This window comes from Carassius auratus, chromosome 35, assembly GCF_003368295.1.
Source record: "Carassius auratus strain Wakin chromosome 35, ASM336829v1, whole genome shotgun sequence".
Lineage (NCBI taxonomy): Eukaryota > Metazoa > Chordata > Actinopteri > Cypriniformes > Cyprinidae > Carassius > Carassius auratus.
Window position 1 is genome coordinate 9,680,946 of NC_039277.1, and position 18,537 is coordinate 9,699,482.

The following is an 18,537-nucleotide window of genomic DNA, read 5'->3' on the forward strand; positions in this document are numbered from 1 at the left end:
ATAATAGCTTTATTTTATTTATGAACAGTCGCGAGTTTTAACCATAGACAGTAAAAGAAAGGTTTTAGGTCCTATTTTGACGCGATTTAATAATAAGAGGGGCAATACATGTCAGAACCTTTATATTGTAATCTCCCACTTCCGGTCAAGCGGGGGATATTCTGTCAGGTATGTTGACGCTGTCTTCACACCGTTATGTGAAGGTAAATAGATCACCGTGATTCCTATCTATCAGCATCACCACAGCGCTGAACTGAACGGCGGATCCGGCTCTCACAAACACGGCCATGACAGGATGTCAAAGGAGAGGCACCTCCGTCTCGGGGGCCTTGATGCTCCCCCGCTTACTGTGCCTGATGTGTTTTGCTGTCGTTAGTCTGGCTGAGAACACGGAGATGGTGAACGTGGTGACGGAGAGGAAAGCGGAGGAGAGCCACAGGCAGGACAGCGCCAATCTGCTCATCTTCATCCTGTTACTCACACTCACCATCCTCACCATATGGCTCTTCAAACACCGCCGCTTCAGATTCCTACATGAGACGGGGTTGGCTATGATTTATGGTGAGAATTATCTCATAGAATCAGATTCAAGTTTGTTATCAGGAAAACTTGTGTAGGTGGGCACCAGAAATATCATGCCTAAATACTTGTTGATCTGTTTCGTCTCTAGAGATTACCATAATAACCATAGTTTACTTACAAATACTGTAGCCACTAATAATATGGGAAAATGTGCAATATATAGGCATAATAAATATTTAATCTAAATTTAAATCTAAATGTAAAACTTTACATACAGTGTAAGTCAAAATTTAATTTAATTGTGTAATAAATTCTTACAATTCTTATAAATCTAAATTGAAATAATAAATATAAGAATCAGTTACCATTTTAGGTAGTCTAATTAGGATGGTATTTATTTGTACTGGTAGCTTGACAACTGCTTTTGCTATTTGTGATATTATGTGATTGTGTAACATGCTGTGCATTAAAAACTATATTTGAAATATATGTTTTCTGTCCTCAGGTTTGTTTGTGGGTATAATTCTGCGCTTTGGGGTCCATTTGCCTCAAGACTTGGATGACGTCACCTTGCCTTGTGCCATGAACAGCAGTCCCACCACCGTACTGGTGAACGTGAGCGGCCGATTCTACGAGTACAGCCTGAAAGGAGAGGTCCGGGACAGCAAGGGTCATGATGTGCCAAATGCAGAGATGCTCAGGAAGGTACTGCTGTGCTGTTAAACTCTCTAAAATAACAACATCTTCCCTGTTATTCTTAATATAGTTCTTTCCTACGACTGAATACGCAAGTATTTTTAGGGTACATCATTTTTTTTCTCACCCCTGCAAATCTGCTGCTAGGTTACTTTTGATCCTGAGATTTTCTTCAACATTTTGCTGCCACCCATCATCTTTCATGCGGGATACAGTCTCAAACGAGTAAGAAAATAATAAAAAAAAATGTCAAAAGCTACAGAAAGTCTGAAGAATAGAATAGAAATTCTGTCTCATATCAATTACCAATGTGGCTGAGCTGCGTTCATTCATTTTAGTAATAATTTCTTTATTCGTTTTAATTATCAGAGGCATTTTTTCCGAAATTTGGGGTCTATCCTCTCCTATGCCTTTGTGGGCACACTGACATCATGCTTTGTTACAGGGTGAGTGATTGTTTTTCTAAAAAAAAGCTTTGTTATAAGAAAACATAAATGTAATATAAATATGAATATAAATGCAGGTTGGTGATGTACGGCTGTGTGGTGTTTATGAAAGTCATCGGTCAGCTTGGAGGGGATTTCTTTTTCACTGACTGCCTTTTCTTCGGTGCTATTGTATCTGCTACAGATCCAGGTATGGCTGTTCCTATGAATTTAGTTGATCTTATATTTAATATATTAAACTATTGATTGATTTATAGCCAAAACCGGAGTCATCACAAGTTGAAATTACTTACAGTGACAGTTCTGGCCATTTTCAATGAGCTGAAAGTGGACGTGGATCTCTACGCGCTGATGTTCGGTGAGAGTGTCCTCAATGACGCTGTGGCCATCGTCCTATCATCGTAAGAGCAGATCCTTATGTGTAAAAAATACACACAGGCACACACACTTCTCATTTTTGGATTTGGATTTTGAGGCAGTTAGAATTTTTTTTTTATATATGTTTTTGAAAGACTCTTATGCCCACCTAGACTGCAAAATACACTAAAAACAGCAACATTGTGAACTATTATTACAATTTAAAATAACTTTTTTTTAAATATATTTTAAATGGTAGTTTATTCCAGTGGATTTCAGTTTTCAGTGTCATAAGTGTCTTTACTGTCACTTTTGATCAATTTAATGCATCCTTGCTGAATAAATCTGTTAACTGCCTTCATGAAGCTGAGCCCAAACTTTTGAAAGGTAGATATGTAACAGTTGTATGTGTTTAGATATTTTAAGCACACAAGCTTTTCTGTGTATTTTAAGCATGTTCAGTCATGAAATGTCTCATTTCAATATGAAGAAGATATTGTCTTTCTCACCTACTGACAGATCAATAGTGGCATACCAGCCTGAGGGAGACAATCGTCACACATTTGATGGCAGTGCCCTGCTCAAGTCACTGGGTGTCTTTCTGGGAGTTTTCAGTGGGTCTTTTGCAATGGGGGCTGCAACTGGAGTCATGACAGCTCTGGTACATATTTATACAATGATACAGTATTTATAATTATTACTAATATTTAATTCACATAAACTAGCCAAAACAATCAGTTTAAACCTGTCTAAGGTAGTTTCTCTTTTAATATCTGTTTTTATTTAGGTCACAAAGTTCACCAAGCTGAGAGATTTCCCCTTGCTGGAAACAGCCCTTTTCTTCCTAATGTCCTGGAGTACGTTCCTATTGGCTGAGGCTTGCGGCTTCACGGGTAACAATGGCAACACTATAAAATAAATCTCTGTTCAATCGCATGTTGTATATAATATCATGGAAAAATTCATACTGTTCGTTTATGCAAACAGGTGACGTCTCTAAATTGCTTTATTACAGGAATACTTTATTCTGATTGGTTAATCGTGGAAGAATGCTCACTAGGCTCCATTGATTTGGTCAAAAATACAGTAAAAACAGTAATTCTGTAAAATATTATTACAATTTAGTTTTGAAAATAATAGTAAGATTTCTTAAGCAGCAAATCTGTATATTAGAATGATTTCTGAAGGAACATGTGACTGAAGAATGGAGTAATGATGTTGAACATTTAGCTTTGCCACCAAAGGAATAAATTAACACAAAACATTGTAATAATATTTCATTATATTACTGTTTTTACTCGATTGTTAATTAAATAAAGAAAGGCTTGATGAGCTTAAGAAACCTTTCAAAAATATTTTAAAAATCTTTTTCATTATTCCAATTATTTCTAACTGTTTAAGAGTGCATTTTCATCAATGCTGTAATTAACTAAAACTAAAATGGTTAAAAATATATATGAAATAATAGATCAAAATAATAAAAATAAAAACAAACAAATTAAAAAATGCAAAAAAAGCACTACACTAAATTACTAAAATTCTAATTCAAATTAAAACTGAAAATATAAAAGCAAAAGTGAATTCAAAATATCAGTAATGCTGTAACAGTATATAAACAATGCTCAGATAAGGCTGTTCTGTTTGTGTCTGTGTTTAGGTGTGGTTGCAGTGCTCTTCTGTGGCATTACTCAGGCTCACTATACATACAACAACCTTTCTGCTGAATCGAAGAGTAGATCCAAACAGGTAACAGACAAACACCTACTGCATGCAAACCGATAATGTTTTAACGGGACGTCTCACGGTTGAAGAACTCTCGTTTTCGGTGTTAAAAAGCTATGTAATGATAGTATTTTCCTCCGTTTCCCCAACAGTTGTTTGAGCTTCTCAATTTCCTGGCTGAAAACTTCATCTTCTCTTATATGGGCTTGACACTTTTCTCCTTCCAGCACCATGTGTTCAATCCCTTCTTCATCATAGGTGCATTTGTATCCTTTTGTAGCAGTGGGTTTGTGCTGTGCTCATGAATTGTGTACAGATATACATTCACACATTATCCTTGACTGTGGCGTTGGTTTTAGCTGGCCATATTTCTTGGCAGGGCGGCTAACATCTACCCCTTGTCTTTCCTGATAAACTTGGGCCGCAAGAATAAAATCGCCTCCAATTTCCAGCACGTCATGATGTTTTCAGGTAATACCTGCAGCAGTCAGAGAGTGCGTTTGTTGTCCTTTTTTCTGTTGTTGATGATGTCATGCTGACCTCACAGGGCTTCGAGGGGCAATGACCTTTGCCCTTTCAATTAGGGACACTGCAACTTACGCCAGGCAGATGATGTTTTCCACCACCCTACTGATCGTGTTCTTCACTGTGTGGGTCTGTGGTGGTGGGACGACCCCCATGCTGTCACTCATGCAGATTCGGTGCGCCTCGGTTACATTCTGAAAGAAAATTATGTCTTTTTCATTGTCTTTTGCTTAAATCACATTATCTTTCCACAGAGTGGGAGTGGATACAGATCAAGATAATTCAGTAAGTTCTACTCATGTCTGCTCAACATGCAACAGTTGATATCAGAAAAACATTGTTTAATGTTCAAATATTTACTGTACAAATCTGAATCATAAGGATGGTATAACAAACTACATTACCTCTCTTGTCTTGTCTTTTTGTCTGCTCCTATAGGTCACAGCACCGGATGGAATGACACAAAAAAGTAGCAAGCATGAGAGCGCCTGGCCGTTCAGACTGTGGTACACTTTTGACCACAAGTATCCTTCAGTTGTTCTGCCTAGTTGTATCAACATTTACATTGTACTTCATACACGATTTATTTATAAATCAGGATGTTTTTTGACCATACACCCTACATTTTAGATCATACAATCTTAGGCAACTGTAATATATTTTACACCTCCAGCAGTATGTCTTCAGTGCAGCATTTCAAACAGTAGAGGGCGCTCAAGATCAGACGTAAAATTTACATCAAACTGATTTCTCCATCTGGGTTTCACGAGTACAGGAAAACTCTGTTTTGTCAGCCTGAGTATGAGTTATTTTAAATAATTAAACACCACATCGTCCCCTTGGAATTATAAGGTTCTATCTGCATTCTGAGTAGTTTTGAGATATTGAGCTTTAAAGTTTTTGTGTTCCATAGACTTCTGTAGATAGAAACCTTTTGTTTTTTCAATAAAAAAATCCCAAAATGTACACAACTTAAAATAAAACATCACATAATGTACATAAATTGTCACAGAATAACTCATATGCGAATAACTCAATTTTGACAAAAATGTCAGATAGAACCTTATAATTCCAAGGGGACGACATGTCAGTTAATGGTCACATGACATGCAGGTAAACAAGTGTTTTCAGATTTGTTTTATTTGTGGATTTTTTATTTAATTAAAGTTTTTCATTTTAATTTTAAATTTTTGTTGTAATCGCTAGCTTTTCATAAACTCCCGAACCCGCTGCAATTCCTTCACAAACGCCCAGGGGGTAACCTTAAACTAAATATTTTGACAAAACTTACAAATGAAATGATTATGATGATCCTCATGAGTGTGTAAAATATAATAAGTGAGCAGATTATGTGATTATATGCATTCATAGATTGTGACAATGAAGACTTTTACTTTATATTCGTAAAAAATGGTAGTGATAGTTAAATAATTTAGGTTACAAAAAATTATTTCTGAGATCCTGAGAAAAATGTATCACGGTTTACACAAATATATTAAGCAGCTGTTTTCAACATAACTTACTTAAGCAGCAAATCAGCATATTAGATTGATTTGTCTGGAATAAGGAAGCTGAAAGTTGTTATAATATTTTACTATATTGCAGTTTTTACTGTATTTTTATTTTATCTGTATTATCTGATGTAGCATAAGAGACTTGTTTTAGTGTAATTAATAATAAAGTAAATTACTAAAGTAGGAGTAGTATACTTATTTGTCATTTTAAATAAAGTTTAATCCTTAACGAAGTGTTCCAGTTATTTAAAACCCTTCCTCACTCACAGTGGGCCTCCTCTCACTTCCACTCTGCCGGCCTGCTGTGGTCCAATAGCACGCTGTCTCACCAGCTCGCAAGCCTATGAGGTAAACCTATGAACACATTCAGCTGCTAATGGCTCATGCAGTGTGTAAAATCATATGAGCACAGGAGAGTTATCAGAAACGTTTCCTTCCCCTTCTGCTAGAATGCCGGTCAGTTGAATGATGAGGACACAGAGCTGATTCTGAGTGATGGCAGCAATTTGATGTACAGTGACATGACGGTCAGCACAGATGCCCATGGCATGCCCACCGCCTCCTCCAGCCAGGCTGGGCTTTACTCACTAGCAGGAACCTCAGACGATCCTCTCGACAGGGATCTTGTGTTCGGAGGCACCCGTCTGGTTCTCCCCACAGATGAGCCTCCAGACCCCCTGATGTCATTCCCTCCTCCTCCGCCATCCCCGCCCCTGTCGGACCCTCTGCGCCACCGAGTCTGAGCCTGCCAGACAGCTGCTGACCTCTTGTCTTCTATGTGATGCTTTCTTTTGCAGATATTAAGTTAAATGATTATACGTTAACTGGTTTATTATATTGTGCCATATATATTTATTTGTCAAGACACTGGTATACAATGGTTGTGCTTGCTAATCCTTCTGTTACCAATTTCTCCCAAAGAATTTGTTCAAATTGGTCATAAAATATTCTGAATACATTTTCTGTTTGAGTATAGTGTTAAGATCAGACTGAATGTCTGCATCTATTGTGATTGCACTGTGTCTGGATTAGTCATTTCAAAGACATACATAACTTGTGGCTCAGTGTGGATACATTTGTGTAGATAAGTGCCTATGTCCGGTAATCTGGTGTTTGTACTGTGCTGTCTGACTCATCATTACCTCATTAACATTGAAAAAGAGGTTTAATAATACATAGGAAAATGAGTTATTTGAAAGAGTTTTGTTACTGTTCCACACCCACTGATCCTCTAATAAATTAGATTTGATGTACTTTTTAAGACAGTGTTGAACTTTTTTTTTTCTTAATTGATTCATTTATTTAAAATCTGAACATGTACTGGAAGATTGTGACCCCAAACTAATGCATTCCATCTCCAAAAGATTTAAAATCTTTTAAAAAAATTGACTTTAAATCCTCTGTCATAAAGGAAAGTGCTCCTGCTCACATGATCTTAATTTGATTGCTTTGCTAGGAATAATAAAACGGTGCGCGTCCTCCTCGTCGTCACATCTCGAAGATTTATGAACGCCACTATGTAAAGCTTCTTAATATTCATGAGCCTAATCGTAATTGGATGGTAACTGTACAACGTCACAAGTACCTAATTAATATTCGTAAGAAAGCTTTAGCAATTGGAAGGCTACCCAACCACGTTAGCATAAGCTCATTTATATTTATAAGCTAAGCCTTCTCTACAACCCACCAACGCAAACCGGACCAAGCGCAAAACACTTTTTTCTCTGCTGTGGCGGCTGTAGACAGGACACTTAGAGCACCTTGTACCCCAGAAAAGGTAAGTTAAACTTTCTCAACATTAAAAAAAAAAGGTCAGACAATAAGCGAAATTTACGTTTTCTTGACAGGATACAATAATCAAAACATCCAGAATCACAGAGACTTGGTTCTCTGCTGATATCATAGAGGCTGATATGCAAAGACATGTGCTTAGGAAACATAAGAAATCAGAAACATAAAAAGAGGCAAAATAATGTTTTATATTTAAGTAAATAATAATAAAATCATATTAAAAATACTCTCTGATATCTGAAAATATTCTAATAAGTTTGGTGTTGTATTATCAACAGAAATGTATTTCACCTGCCATTAAGACTTACAACAAACATCCTACATTTCTGGTGAAAAAAAGCTCATAATTTTAAACTGGCTTTAGCTGTTTAATATTTAATCTGGCCGATCAAATGTCTACCTTCTACATGTGAGATACTCTTTTTTGATTAACCTCATTGATATTGTAGCAGTGTGGGAGTCTGAATATGAATTGCATTGAAGTAAGTAGATGGGGCGTTGGCTGCAGGGAATTTCTGCATGTTCTTTCAGCCTCTGAAATCTGTTTCTTATTAAAGATTTTTACAAAGATCTTGCCACATGTCTAAGGCATAGACTGATGTTGTGAGAGACTCCGCTGGACAGTTTGTGTCTAAATTATGTGCAGGAAGGAATCCACCCCATGAGAGTGATATATAAAATATCTGATATGTGTGTTTGATGTCAATAATTCCCTGTCATTATCCGGTGCACATTACGAGGAAGTAAAATACACAGAAAAATTATAGGCTATCATACCATGTCTGGTTGCTATGCCCTTTTCCACTTTGGACAATATGTGGTGTTGATATAATGCACATTTAAATAGAGGAAACAAACACCCTGTATAAATACCACAATAAGAGTATTGTATCGTGTCAAGGGCACATGGACAGTCTCATGTGTTTGAGTCACTGCCTTAGGACTGATTACAAATCAGGAGCCAGTTGCATGAAACCTCCTTCAAAGGTTAAAAGAATTGTTTACCTAAAAATGAAATTTTTTAAAAATGTAGTCACCTTAAGGCCATCCAAATTGTAGATGAGTTTGTTGCATCCTCAGAACAGATTTGGAGAAATGTAGCATTACATCACTTGCTCACCAATGGATCCTCTGCAGTGAATGGGTGCCGCCAGAATTCGACTCTGAAAAATCTGATGAAAACATCACAATAATCCACAACCACAATTAAAGTCCTTCAATTAATGTCTTGGGAAGGGAAAAGGTGCATGTTTGTGAAAAACAAATCCATCATTACGACTTTTTCACTTCAAAAACTTTGCTTCCGAATGAAATATAAATCCTTTATGTATAAAATTGCTTTCCTTCAGTGGAATTTTTTCTCGTCTGAATCAGGAGAGAAATATGCACAGATCAATCACCGCTTAAAAACAGAAACAGTCCAAAACAGTTCTAAACAAATATGTCTGTGGATTTTGATGTGAGGGGACAACAGGGGATGGACTTTTTTTTACTGGAGGAAGCATTGTTACAATATATATATTGGACTCATATTTGGTCCATAAGTGACAGATTAAAGTTAAAACAACTCAATGATGGAAGCTTTTCTTTTCACAAGATGTTAATTAATAGATTGGAGTCTATTTATTTAAATCTGTTTTAATGAAGAAACCAACTCATCTATATATTTTATGACCTGAGGCTACTACTTATTTAATAATACCTTTGCAATTGAAACTAAGGGTCTTCTTATACTGTTCTGTGTATTAGAACATACGTATAACAGCAGATGGATATCAGTGAGTGCTACAATAAATGTTACTGGCAAATTGTTTGCTTTAATTGGGTTTTAACCTTTTTTTTAAGTTGACTTTAAATAACTCTGGAGTTTTTTGATTGATCAGTCTTTGAAATCAGATATTTTCTAAATGCCCATCTTTTATTTCAGCAGCCTTGCTTCCATTAGTATTTTCCATTCCATTAGTATGGGATTTTAAAAAGCCTCCATTAAAGAATTACCATCCAAGAACCAAACCAACCAGTTAGGAATCACAATCACAACATTACAACATGTAATACATATATATATATATATATATATATATATATATATATATATATATATATATATATATATGTGTGTGTGTGTGTGTGTGTATATATATATAAAACAAAGATTATATGTTTATTGCATAATAAACTACACAAATATTTAAGTAGTTTGATAGGGCAGGTTCATGGGAGTGGTTGACGACATTAAAGATCTCTTTTCGTCTGATTCATTTGTTTCGATTCTCTGATTGGTGGAGATTTTTTTTTAGAGTCATGAATTCTGCAGTTGATATATGAATATTTAAAAACTATGTTGAAATAATACACACTGGTGGCTTCAACAAAGGCATATACCATCAGTTAACAGCCCCATTGGTCAAAAATCAATTCCCCTATGGAGAAAATTCTAGAACCCAACTGCTGCACAAACAATAACCAAATGAATGCCGTGACCAGATGAAATATTCCAGAACACCATGTAATAAGTAACATGACCTGGCACTAACAATAGGTTACATTATAAACAATTATAAACATTAAAAAGGATAATTATATGGTGGTCAAACTGTGACCCCAGATTAACCTCACTTGCCTAGAAAGGGACGGTAGTCTTGTTTGAGTTTCCTCTTTGTGAAAGTGTATTTATGAGTGCAGATCAAGAGTACTAGGGTTACACCGCTGGCCAGCCGTCTCGCCTGTTCTTCTTACCACTGTTTCACAGGCTTCCTGTTTCCAAGCTTTCACCACATTCTTCAGCATATAGATCATGCCAACACAACACTCTGCAAAGACCCCCTTCATTTTCCCAGCTGTATAACAGGGCTGTTTCCATTACCCACACCCATTTCAGATGACCCACGTTTGCTAAACAGGATCATTTGTATCTTTAAATGCATTAAAAAAAAAACAGGACTTCCAACATATGTTTCTCTGTTTGGGTTACAGCATATGCACAAGTGAGTTCATGTGTGGTTTTCGAATGCTGTCATTAAAAGGGATGTTTTGAGCTAAACCAACAAGTGATGTCATAGCTTCTAATTTGGTCGCCTTCATGATATGCACCGCACCCTTTTACGAGCCTGCAAAGAAAAATAACTTGCTAAATGCACGCAAAAGCAGCATAAAGGAGGGAAAAAACATGATCAGTATCACCATATTATTTTTCTCTTCAGCTGAAGTCTCACAGGCTCTCATATCGCTTCAACCAATGGGTTGCAAGCAGCGTGACTGTTCCAATTCTTCCCCTCGTTTGCTTTGGCTGCTGCGCTTGCCTACTGTGTTCCAGATGCTAGTGCATGAGGTCATCCTGAAATCAGATTCCAGTCTCAACAGTCTGCCATCTCCCTGGAGATCACATTAAATATTTGACTAAAACAGGGCTCTGTCAGTTCGCCATTACATCAGCGTCTGTAAAAATGCCCCCATTCACGCTTATCTGTGACCCATTTAGCAGGTTCCCTTATTTGCTCTTTATTTGTTTTAATGAAACTGTTTGGTGTTAATTACAACCATATGAATGGAAATGTAGTTTAGTGGTTAGCACATGTGTGTGTGGGTGAGATGAGATCGAATCTGAGGCGATTTATGAAAATCTTCTAAAGAAATAAAGTAGTTATTAAGGAAAAATAATAATGGTAAAAAAGTATGTATAATAATAATATAAATGCCCCACTTGTATTCTATATAATGAATACAAAAAAAATCTTAATACCAATAAATAATCATAAAAGTAAAAGTAGTAAAAATAATAGTAAAATAGTAAAAATAATAATAATAATAATGATTTCTACCTTTCATTATTTTCAAGAAGGGAAACCTGAAAAAAAGATAAAGATATGAATATTCTCTTTTTTCTTATGAGTCTTTTCAGAAAAACAAAGTGTTTCACTTTTCCCCATCTAGAAAATAGGAAGGAAATAGTAGTTAAGAAAAATGTTATCCTTAAAAATTTTTATGAATCCGGGCCCTGTCCTCTCTTGACTGTCCCATAAAAACACCATAAATCTCATTTGAAAAAAAGTATGAGCCGGTGATCTTTGAGCTTTGGTGAGCATGTCTGTAAGAACTTAGCTAAAATTTGATCCCTAAATGTCTATATGGTCTGTTATTAAAGTTAACCGACCAGGAAACACAGAACTGAAAAAAACAATCATGAACTGCATATTTTAGAAGTCTTCAAACTTTCGGGAAAACAAGAGCACTTATGCCAAGTGCTGTAACAGTATCTAGCATATTTAAACCTCATTACTGTTCAAATACTTCTCCTGTGTCCATTAAAAAATACTTCTGCTTGTCTAAAACAAGCATGGATGGGAGGTTTGGTTTTAGATGTATTAATAGGACCATTGGGTCGGTACAGCGTCTGTAAGCCATACACGACCCAGAAAAATATCTGCAATTCTGGTTTTGGCAGTGATGTTTGAAAACTTGAGCAGAACTTATTTATGGACTATACAGGCCAACTTGCTCAGTTTCATTTGAAACTTTGGGATCTACCAGCTTCCTTCCAATAAAGGATTAGTTCACATTTGCAAAGGAGACAGGAAAGTAGACACATTATTTTTCCTCAGCCTTTGGGACTTTGTGAAGACCAGACAAAATCTGTCATACCACAGTCATTAGTTAGGCTAGTTGACAGACAACCCATCTGGAAAGTGTTCAAATCTGATGCATGCTAAATAATTAACCAGATACAGTATGTAACCTCAATGCAAAATGTTTTAAGAAGTGAATGAGAGGTTCCCTATTCAAACACTGTCAAAGAGCTGTTAACATTTCTCATTTCACCACATGCATACCAGACATACTTCTGCACTCATATATAAAAAAATAAACACGATCAAATGTGTGCTAGCGTTCTAGAAAACATGCATCTATTTGCTTGAATAGCTTGATTTGCACAAAAGTTAATATTTAATTCTCAAGAAATGTTTGGTAACCAGCTCTCATTTTAAATGACTACATGGGAAAGTTCCCAATGACAATTTGTCTTGGCGAATGAAACAATAAGTAATTCAAACCAGGCACTCGCTGCAATGTGATCTGCTATGTTTATAATCGAATATCTCATAACAAATTCAATTTTTATTATACTTCCTACGTTTGTTCGTGACATCATTTGATTTAGTTATGAATGTGTAGTTTTATTATTACCAATTAGATTTATCATACTGAAAGAAGGTCTTTCGTCCCATCTGGCAGTCTTCTAACCTGCTTTACAGCTGAAGAGAACCGCTATCAGATGAAGATAAGACTGGAGGACAATAAAAAACATGTACTGTTTGCTGTTGCCTATGGTTACATAAAGCAATTTGATAACTCCGCCTAAGGGAAAACGGAACAAACACTCTCTTATCAATAAATGTCCTCACTCACTGTTTCCTGAGGAAACTCTGAACACTAAGTTACATGAGGGGGTGTGCGACGTGTGAAAAAAAGATCTATTTCTTTTTCTACATTTATACATCATGATGTTGGCCTATTTTTTATGACCACATTTTGAGGTTATTGCTGTTATTATTTCTCACAGGGTGACTATGGCAGGCCGTTCCAACTGTTTTTACTGTCGCGAAGACCTCAGTGGAAAGAAGTTTGTGAGGAAAGACGAGAAACAAGTCTGCGTTCGATGCTTTGACAAGTTCTGCGCAAACACCTGCACGGAATGTCGACGCCCAATCAGCACCGACTCCAAGGTAACATGTCATATCAGGAGCTGTATGTTTGTTCACCTTCAAGGGACCTCATCACTGCATCCCCTAGGGGACACTTTAGGAAATACCATTAGCATGAAGACAAAAGTTTCCCCCTTTTAAATTGGTGTATTTTTGCCACTATTTTTAGTGCTACGTATGGCGTAGTGGGTGTTTTGTTTCCAATAGGGTCTTCTAGGGGACGCAATACGAGTTCCCTTGAAGGGGAACATCTCAGGTTATACATGTAACCATGGACCCTTGAAAGGGAATGAGACACTGCGTCCCCTTACCGTGCTTTCCCCTTGACAAAGAAGTTGTGATGTGCATTACAACCATTTCTTATACTTCTTGGTGCTCCGCTAATGACCTCATGGGCTGCGCGGTCCAATGGAGTGTTTTAAACACATGATTTAGACACCAGTCATGCTGATGGCATGCCCTAAAGTGTCTCCTAAGGTAAGCATGGTCTCGTTCCCTCTCAAGGAACCATGGTTACACTGGTAGCCCGAGACTTTTTTCCATGGGTGGTTTAGCAGTTAAAATGACATAAAACCAACGCTGAAATATCTCTCTGCTTTGTTGTAGCTGACTGCACTCTCGCCCATATCTTTCAATGTCAGATAAGAACACGTCATAATCATAATAGTTCAGTGATAATGCTAGTTTAATGATTAGAGAAAGTTTCACACCTTTAGTTATCTATTACATTAATCTTTTCACTATTAGTCATCTACTCTAATGTAAATTATGTTTTCTATTTAAATATATTTTACAATTTTATTTGAAAGACATTATGTAGCTTTAATGTAAACTTTTTTTTGAATGGTGGTGTATATTTTTATCAAAATATATTACTTTCACAAATATTGTTGAAGTTAAATTGTATTATATCAAGTGTGTACAGTACATATCATTTTTGGTTGCGGTCTGTCTAGGAGCTTCACCATAAGGGCCGGTACTGGCACTCGGATTGTTTCCGATGTGCGAAGTGCTATAAGAATCTGGCCAAGGAGTCTTTCACCTCCAAGGATGACAGGATCCTGTGTGGGACATGTAGCTCACGTGAGGATGCCCCTCGCTGCCATGGCTGCTACAAGCCCATACTGGCAGGTAGGGTACAGATAGTCTCTACTGTATATCTTGTGCTGTGTATGTATAAATTATACAGAAATATAAAATAGATCATAAAAAGCTAAAATATGTTTTATATATACAGTGCTCTTTAATACATATACTTCTTATCTAAATAATTTGCTCAACAAGATCAAGGATTTCTTCACTCAAAATATAGGAGACAATTCATTTAATTAATTAAAAAAAAACTTACAAAATTACAATTAACATAATTTAAGTAGTTTTTTTAATTATAGATATTATACAATTATATATGTACTGTATGTGTGTATTAGAATATATAATAAATATTTTTAATAGTATATATTTTTATAGAAAAATAATTAATTCATGTAAAAGTGTAAACTCTGAAGAAAATTCAGTAGCTGAAACTTTTTATAATTTAGTTATTTCTGATTATTTTATGTAATTATTTTAACAGAGGCTCTTGCCGGTTCTAGTTCCTGTAAACAAACTTGTCATTACAGCAGAAGTTCCAGAAATATCTTAAGGGGCTTTCAGATATTGTCTTTTTGACAATTGGGGTCTCCTGTGTTCCTTTCCAGGCACTGAGAATGTTGAATACAAAGGCAACTCATGGCATGATGAGTGTTTCATCTGCTATCAGTGTCAAAAGCCAATCGGCTCCAAAAGTTTCCTAACAAAGAACAACAACATCTACTGTAGCCCTTGCCACGAGAAGAAATTTGCCAAACAATGCGCTTGCTGTAAGAAGGTAAGAGATATAGTACAAATGAATGGATTTTTATCAATTATTATTTCTAAACTTGAAGGTTACTATATATTTTGTGAATACAAATCATGTTTTTTTATAAAATAAAGTCTATTGTTTAGTTCAGTCAATTGTTTTCACATGTTTTGGCTCTCTTCCTCCAGCCCATTACAACAGGAGGTGTGAATTACCAGGACCAGCCGTGGCATTCTGAGTGCTTTGTGTGCTCCTCCTGCCGAAAGCCCCTGGCTGGCACCCGCTTCACCTCCCATGAGGAAAAGGTCTACTGTGTGGACTGCTACAAAAGCACTGTGGCCAAGAAATGCAGCAGCTGCAGGAATCCCATTACGGGTTTGAATCCACACACATATGCACTGACGTCCATTATTCTTGTTAAAAGTTCTGTATTTGACTTGAACTAAAGTGACAAATAAATCTACCTTTTCTCATCCCACAGGATTTGGCAAGGCTGCGAATGTAGTGAACTATGAGGGTGGCTCTTGGCACGATTACTGCTTTAACTGTAAGAAGTGCTCCCTCAACCTGGCAGAAAAGCGCTTTGTAGCTCACAGTGGAGACATATACTGCTCTGACTGCTCCAAGAAACTGTAAGCGCCTGATGACCGTGGAGACGCGGAAGAGTGAGATTACTTTAGAAAAATATCAGCATTCATTTAAATTTATACAAAAGTCCCACATAAATATGCTGAAGTATTGACAAAGGCTTCTGCTATGTTGGTTCTGGCTTCTTTATGAAGGGAGTTTGATATTTCCTGTGAGGAACATTACGTTTACCTAGAAGCTTTGATGGGAAAGCGTATCCTCTCTCTTTCCAAAGGCCCTTTTGTCTCAGGAAAGATAGTAAGACTGGGTGAAAGATGGATAATGAGAAGAGGTGTGTATTAAGAGGGTGAAGTCTGTAGATTGAGATGTATTACTGGTACATATGTGTTTCAAATAATGTTTATAATATTAAACTTTGGGTTGATCATTTTTTAAATCTTTAACAGCTTGTAATAATGGACACCGAACTTTTCAGCACTGTGTTTTTCTGTATCTTTTAGTTTGCTTTCTTGGGATTTGAAATACTAATTTTCGTATAAAAAAAACAACCCATATTGGAGAAACAAATTAATATGTGTGGCTTTTGTTTCCTTACTAACACATTCTCCTCTTCCATTAACATGACAAATATGTTATTTTATTTGCCTTTGTATATGACCTGAGAAAAATAAAGTTGGGAGTCTGTCCTTTGTGTTCTTTAAGTGTTGTGTGTTATTTCAGAAAACAGCGACATCTAGAAAAAAATGAAGTTTGGATACTGTCATTTGCGTTCGTTAAATGCCGTGTTTTTTCATGCAGCAGCGACATCTAGTGGCATAATATTTCACAGAACCAGTAAATGACAACAAATTTAAAGTCCCCCAAAAGATGTTTTAAAATTTTTTTGAAAACATATTTTCAACAAAACATATAATAATGACAACACTAACTAAAACATTTTAATAATCATTCTAAATCTACGAGAATGGAGGTGTCCCCATTCAACAACGACAAGGGAACAACATCGTTTTCCAGCTGATGAATGATAAAAAAATGACAGCCAATCAATCATTTTGGATTTGGATTATATTACATCTGATATTTTTTTATAATGACAAATGATTGAATAATTTACAAGTACTTTCTTTTTTAATTAAATTTATTGATAAATCTGAATATAATTCAACACTTGGATCCCAGAAATCACTGGGATACAAAAGTTAAAGGGTACATCTTTGTACTTCATTTATCTAAATGCTAAATATTAGTAACATAATGGCAATAGTTTAAAAGTATATATTAACAACAAAAGGTAACCTCTTTATATCCTTTGGAATTATGCCCATTTTGTTCCTTTTTTTTATGAGAGAAGTACAATTAGCAGTAAAGTGGAAAATGATTTTAACCCTATGTTTGCAGTGGAGCTTTTGATACAGTCTTATACAACACTGTTCACACCAAGAATGATAACTATAAAGACCCCAGACCCCCTAAAATGGCCTCAGTTTGGGGTTCAGCAACTCGCTTTGCTTTGCTGTGTGGGAAACCCTGAAAAGACAGCATGAAGGCAATTGCAAGAGCCTCTCTTGAAAATGTTCACTTTTACAGTAACTAAATAGAATTGATGTTTGAAATTCCGTCATACTTTTTTAAAGAGATAGATTTTGAAAATATTTTTTAATATACTGCTTAATACAAACCAACCCCCCAAAAATATGATGCTTAATGATAAAGAATGTAATTTCTGTATGACTAGCAGCACCAGACTTAAATGCAAAAGTAATTCCCAGCTTTCCCAGCTAATTAATTAATATTGTAAGAACATTCTCCCAGTGCTCTTATAAAGTCATGGAGCATTATTTTCAAAAGTTTTAAGTATTCTTTCCCTTACTTACACAAACATTGATTATGGAAAACTTAAAGGGGAACATTTAATTTTCTCAATTTGCAAACATTCTGGAAGCATTCTTCTAGGAACAGTTGAGCCACGTCTCAAACACCCAATCACAAGTACATTTGTTATTACACAAATTACACACTTCATCTTTAAACAAATGATAATGATCGCATTCAATCATTTAACAATTCCAGTTCATAGTTGCCTGTCTGTTCTTCTTAATGAGACATTGATGGACAGTCTGTAAATCTGCAAATAAATCTTTTGAGACTCCACTTATTATTTGTTATTGTTTCTAATCACTAACTCTAGAAAGAGGAAGCCATATGATTTAATATTTGAAAATACACATATATGTTCCATATAGTAGTATCGTTAATGTCAGAACTATTTGTATGATCCATTTCATTGCAGAGGGAAAGCAATCTCTTGGGTTTCCATAATGTTTCAGTCATTCAAGGTTTATTTACAGCCATAAATTGGATGAGCAGGTTTTAAACCTGAACAGCTTTATATAATGTTGTGTATCTTGGAGTCAAGCTGCTCTGAACAATTTGCAATAGTTAATGGGGGGGGGGGGGGTAATCCAAATAATTCATGGTTCGATAGATTTATCGATACTGTCTCACCCTTCTCTCCCAACAGTTTTCTGGATGCAGTGTGTATGATAAAATGGATCATCGGCAGTGAATGGGTGCCATCAGAATGAGAGTATGAGAGTAAAAACATCACAATAATCTGATGGCACCCATTCACGGTGAACAAGTGATGTAATGCTACTTTTCTCAAATCTCATCTAAATTTGGGATGTCCTGAGGGTGAGACATGTTTCAGTAATTTAAAATTTTGGGTGAACTATTCTCTTAAAATAAACAGAAGTGAACTGAATGAAACATAAAAGCATTATTTCACAGCAAAGATATAAGTCTGTTTTAACACATTTGCATCTGATCCA

The 18,537-nt window shown here is 35.9% G+C and overlaps 2 protein-coding genes across 2 annotated transcripts; both read left to right on the top strand.

Annotated features, from left to right (window-relative positions):
• Positions 1–95: 95 nt before the first annotated feature.
• LOC113054319 (sodium/hydrogen exchanger 6-like) lies at positions 96–7,043 on the top strand. Its single transcript, XM_026219790.1, has 16 exons — positions 96–561; positions 1,028–1,227; positions 1,366–1,443; positions 1,588–1,664; positions 1,742–1,854; positions 1,960–2,065; positions 2,541–2,682; positions 2,809–2,914; positions 3,679–3,767; positions 3,896–4,009; positions 4,103–4,214; positions 4,291–4,444; positions 4,523–4,553; positions 4,707–4,792; positions 6,025–6,130; positions 6,232–7,043. Exons 1-16 carry the CDS (start codon positions 288–290, stop codon positions 6,523–6,525), a joined length of 2,082 nt encoding a protein of 693 aa, XP_026075575.1. The 5' UTR covers positions 96–287; the 3' UTR covers positions 6,526–7,043.
• A 360-nt stretch (positions 7,044–7,403) lies between these two features.
• LOC113054320 (four and a half LIM domains protein 1) lies at positions 7,404–16,407 on the top strand. The gene is made up of 6 exons (XM_026219791.1): positions 7,404–7,559; positions 13,134–13,296; positions 14,232–14,406; positions 14,976–15,145; positions 15,307–15,493; positions 15,600–16,407. Exons 2-6 carry the CDS (start codon positions 13,141–13,143, stop codon positions 15,752–15,754), a joined length of 843 nt encoding a protein of 280 aa, XP_026075576.1. The 5' UTR covers positions 7,404–7,559; positions 13,134–13,140; the 3' UTR covers positions 15,755–16,407.
• The last annotated feature ends 2,130 nt before the right edge of the window (positions 16,408–18,537 follow it).

What these genes read in the sequence shown, in the direction of transcription:
- LOC113054319 (XM_026219790.1), top strand. Translation starts at nt 288, where the DNA reads ATGACAGGATGTCAAAGGAGAGGCACCTCCGTCTCGGGGGCCTTGATG. An exon ending in ACATCATGCTTTGTTACAGG is followed by an intron (nt 1,665 to 1,741) that starts GTGAGTGATTGT and finishes ATATAAATGCAG; the next exon opens with GTTGGTGATGTACGGCTGTG. An exon ending in CGAAGAGTAGATCCAAACAG is followed by an intron (nt 3,768 to 3,895) that starts GTAACAGACAAA and finishes TTTCCCCAACAG; the next exon opens with TTGTTTGAGCTTCTCAATTT.
- LOC113054320 (XM_026219791.1), top strand. Translation starts at nt 13,141, where the DNA reads ATGGCAGGCCGTTCCAACTGTTTTTACTGTCGCGAAGACCTCAGTGGA. An exon ending in CTACAAGCCCATACTGGCAG is followed by an intron (nt 14,407 to 14,975) that starts GTAGGGTACAGA and finishes GTTCCTTTCCAG; the next exon opens with GCACTGAGAATGTTGAATAC. An exon ending in CTGCAGGAATCCCATTACGG is followed by an intron (nt 15,494 to 15,599) that starts GTTTGAATCCAC and finishes CTCATCCCACAG; the next exon opens with GATTTGGCAAGGCTGCGAAT.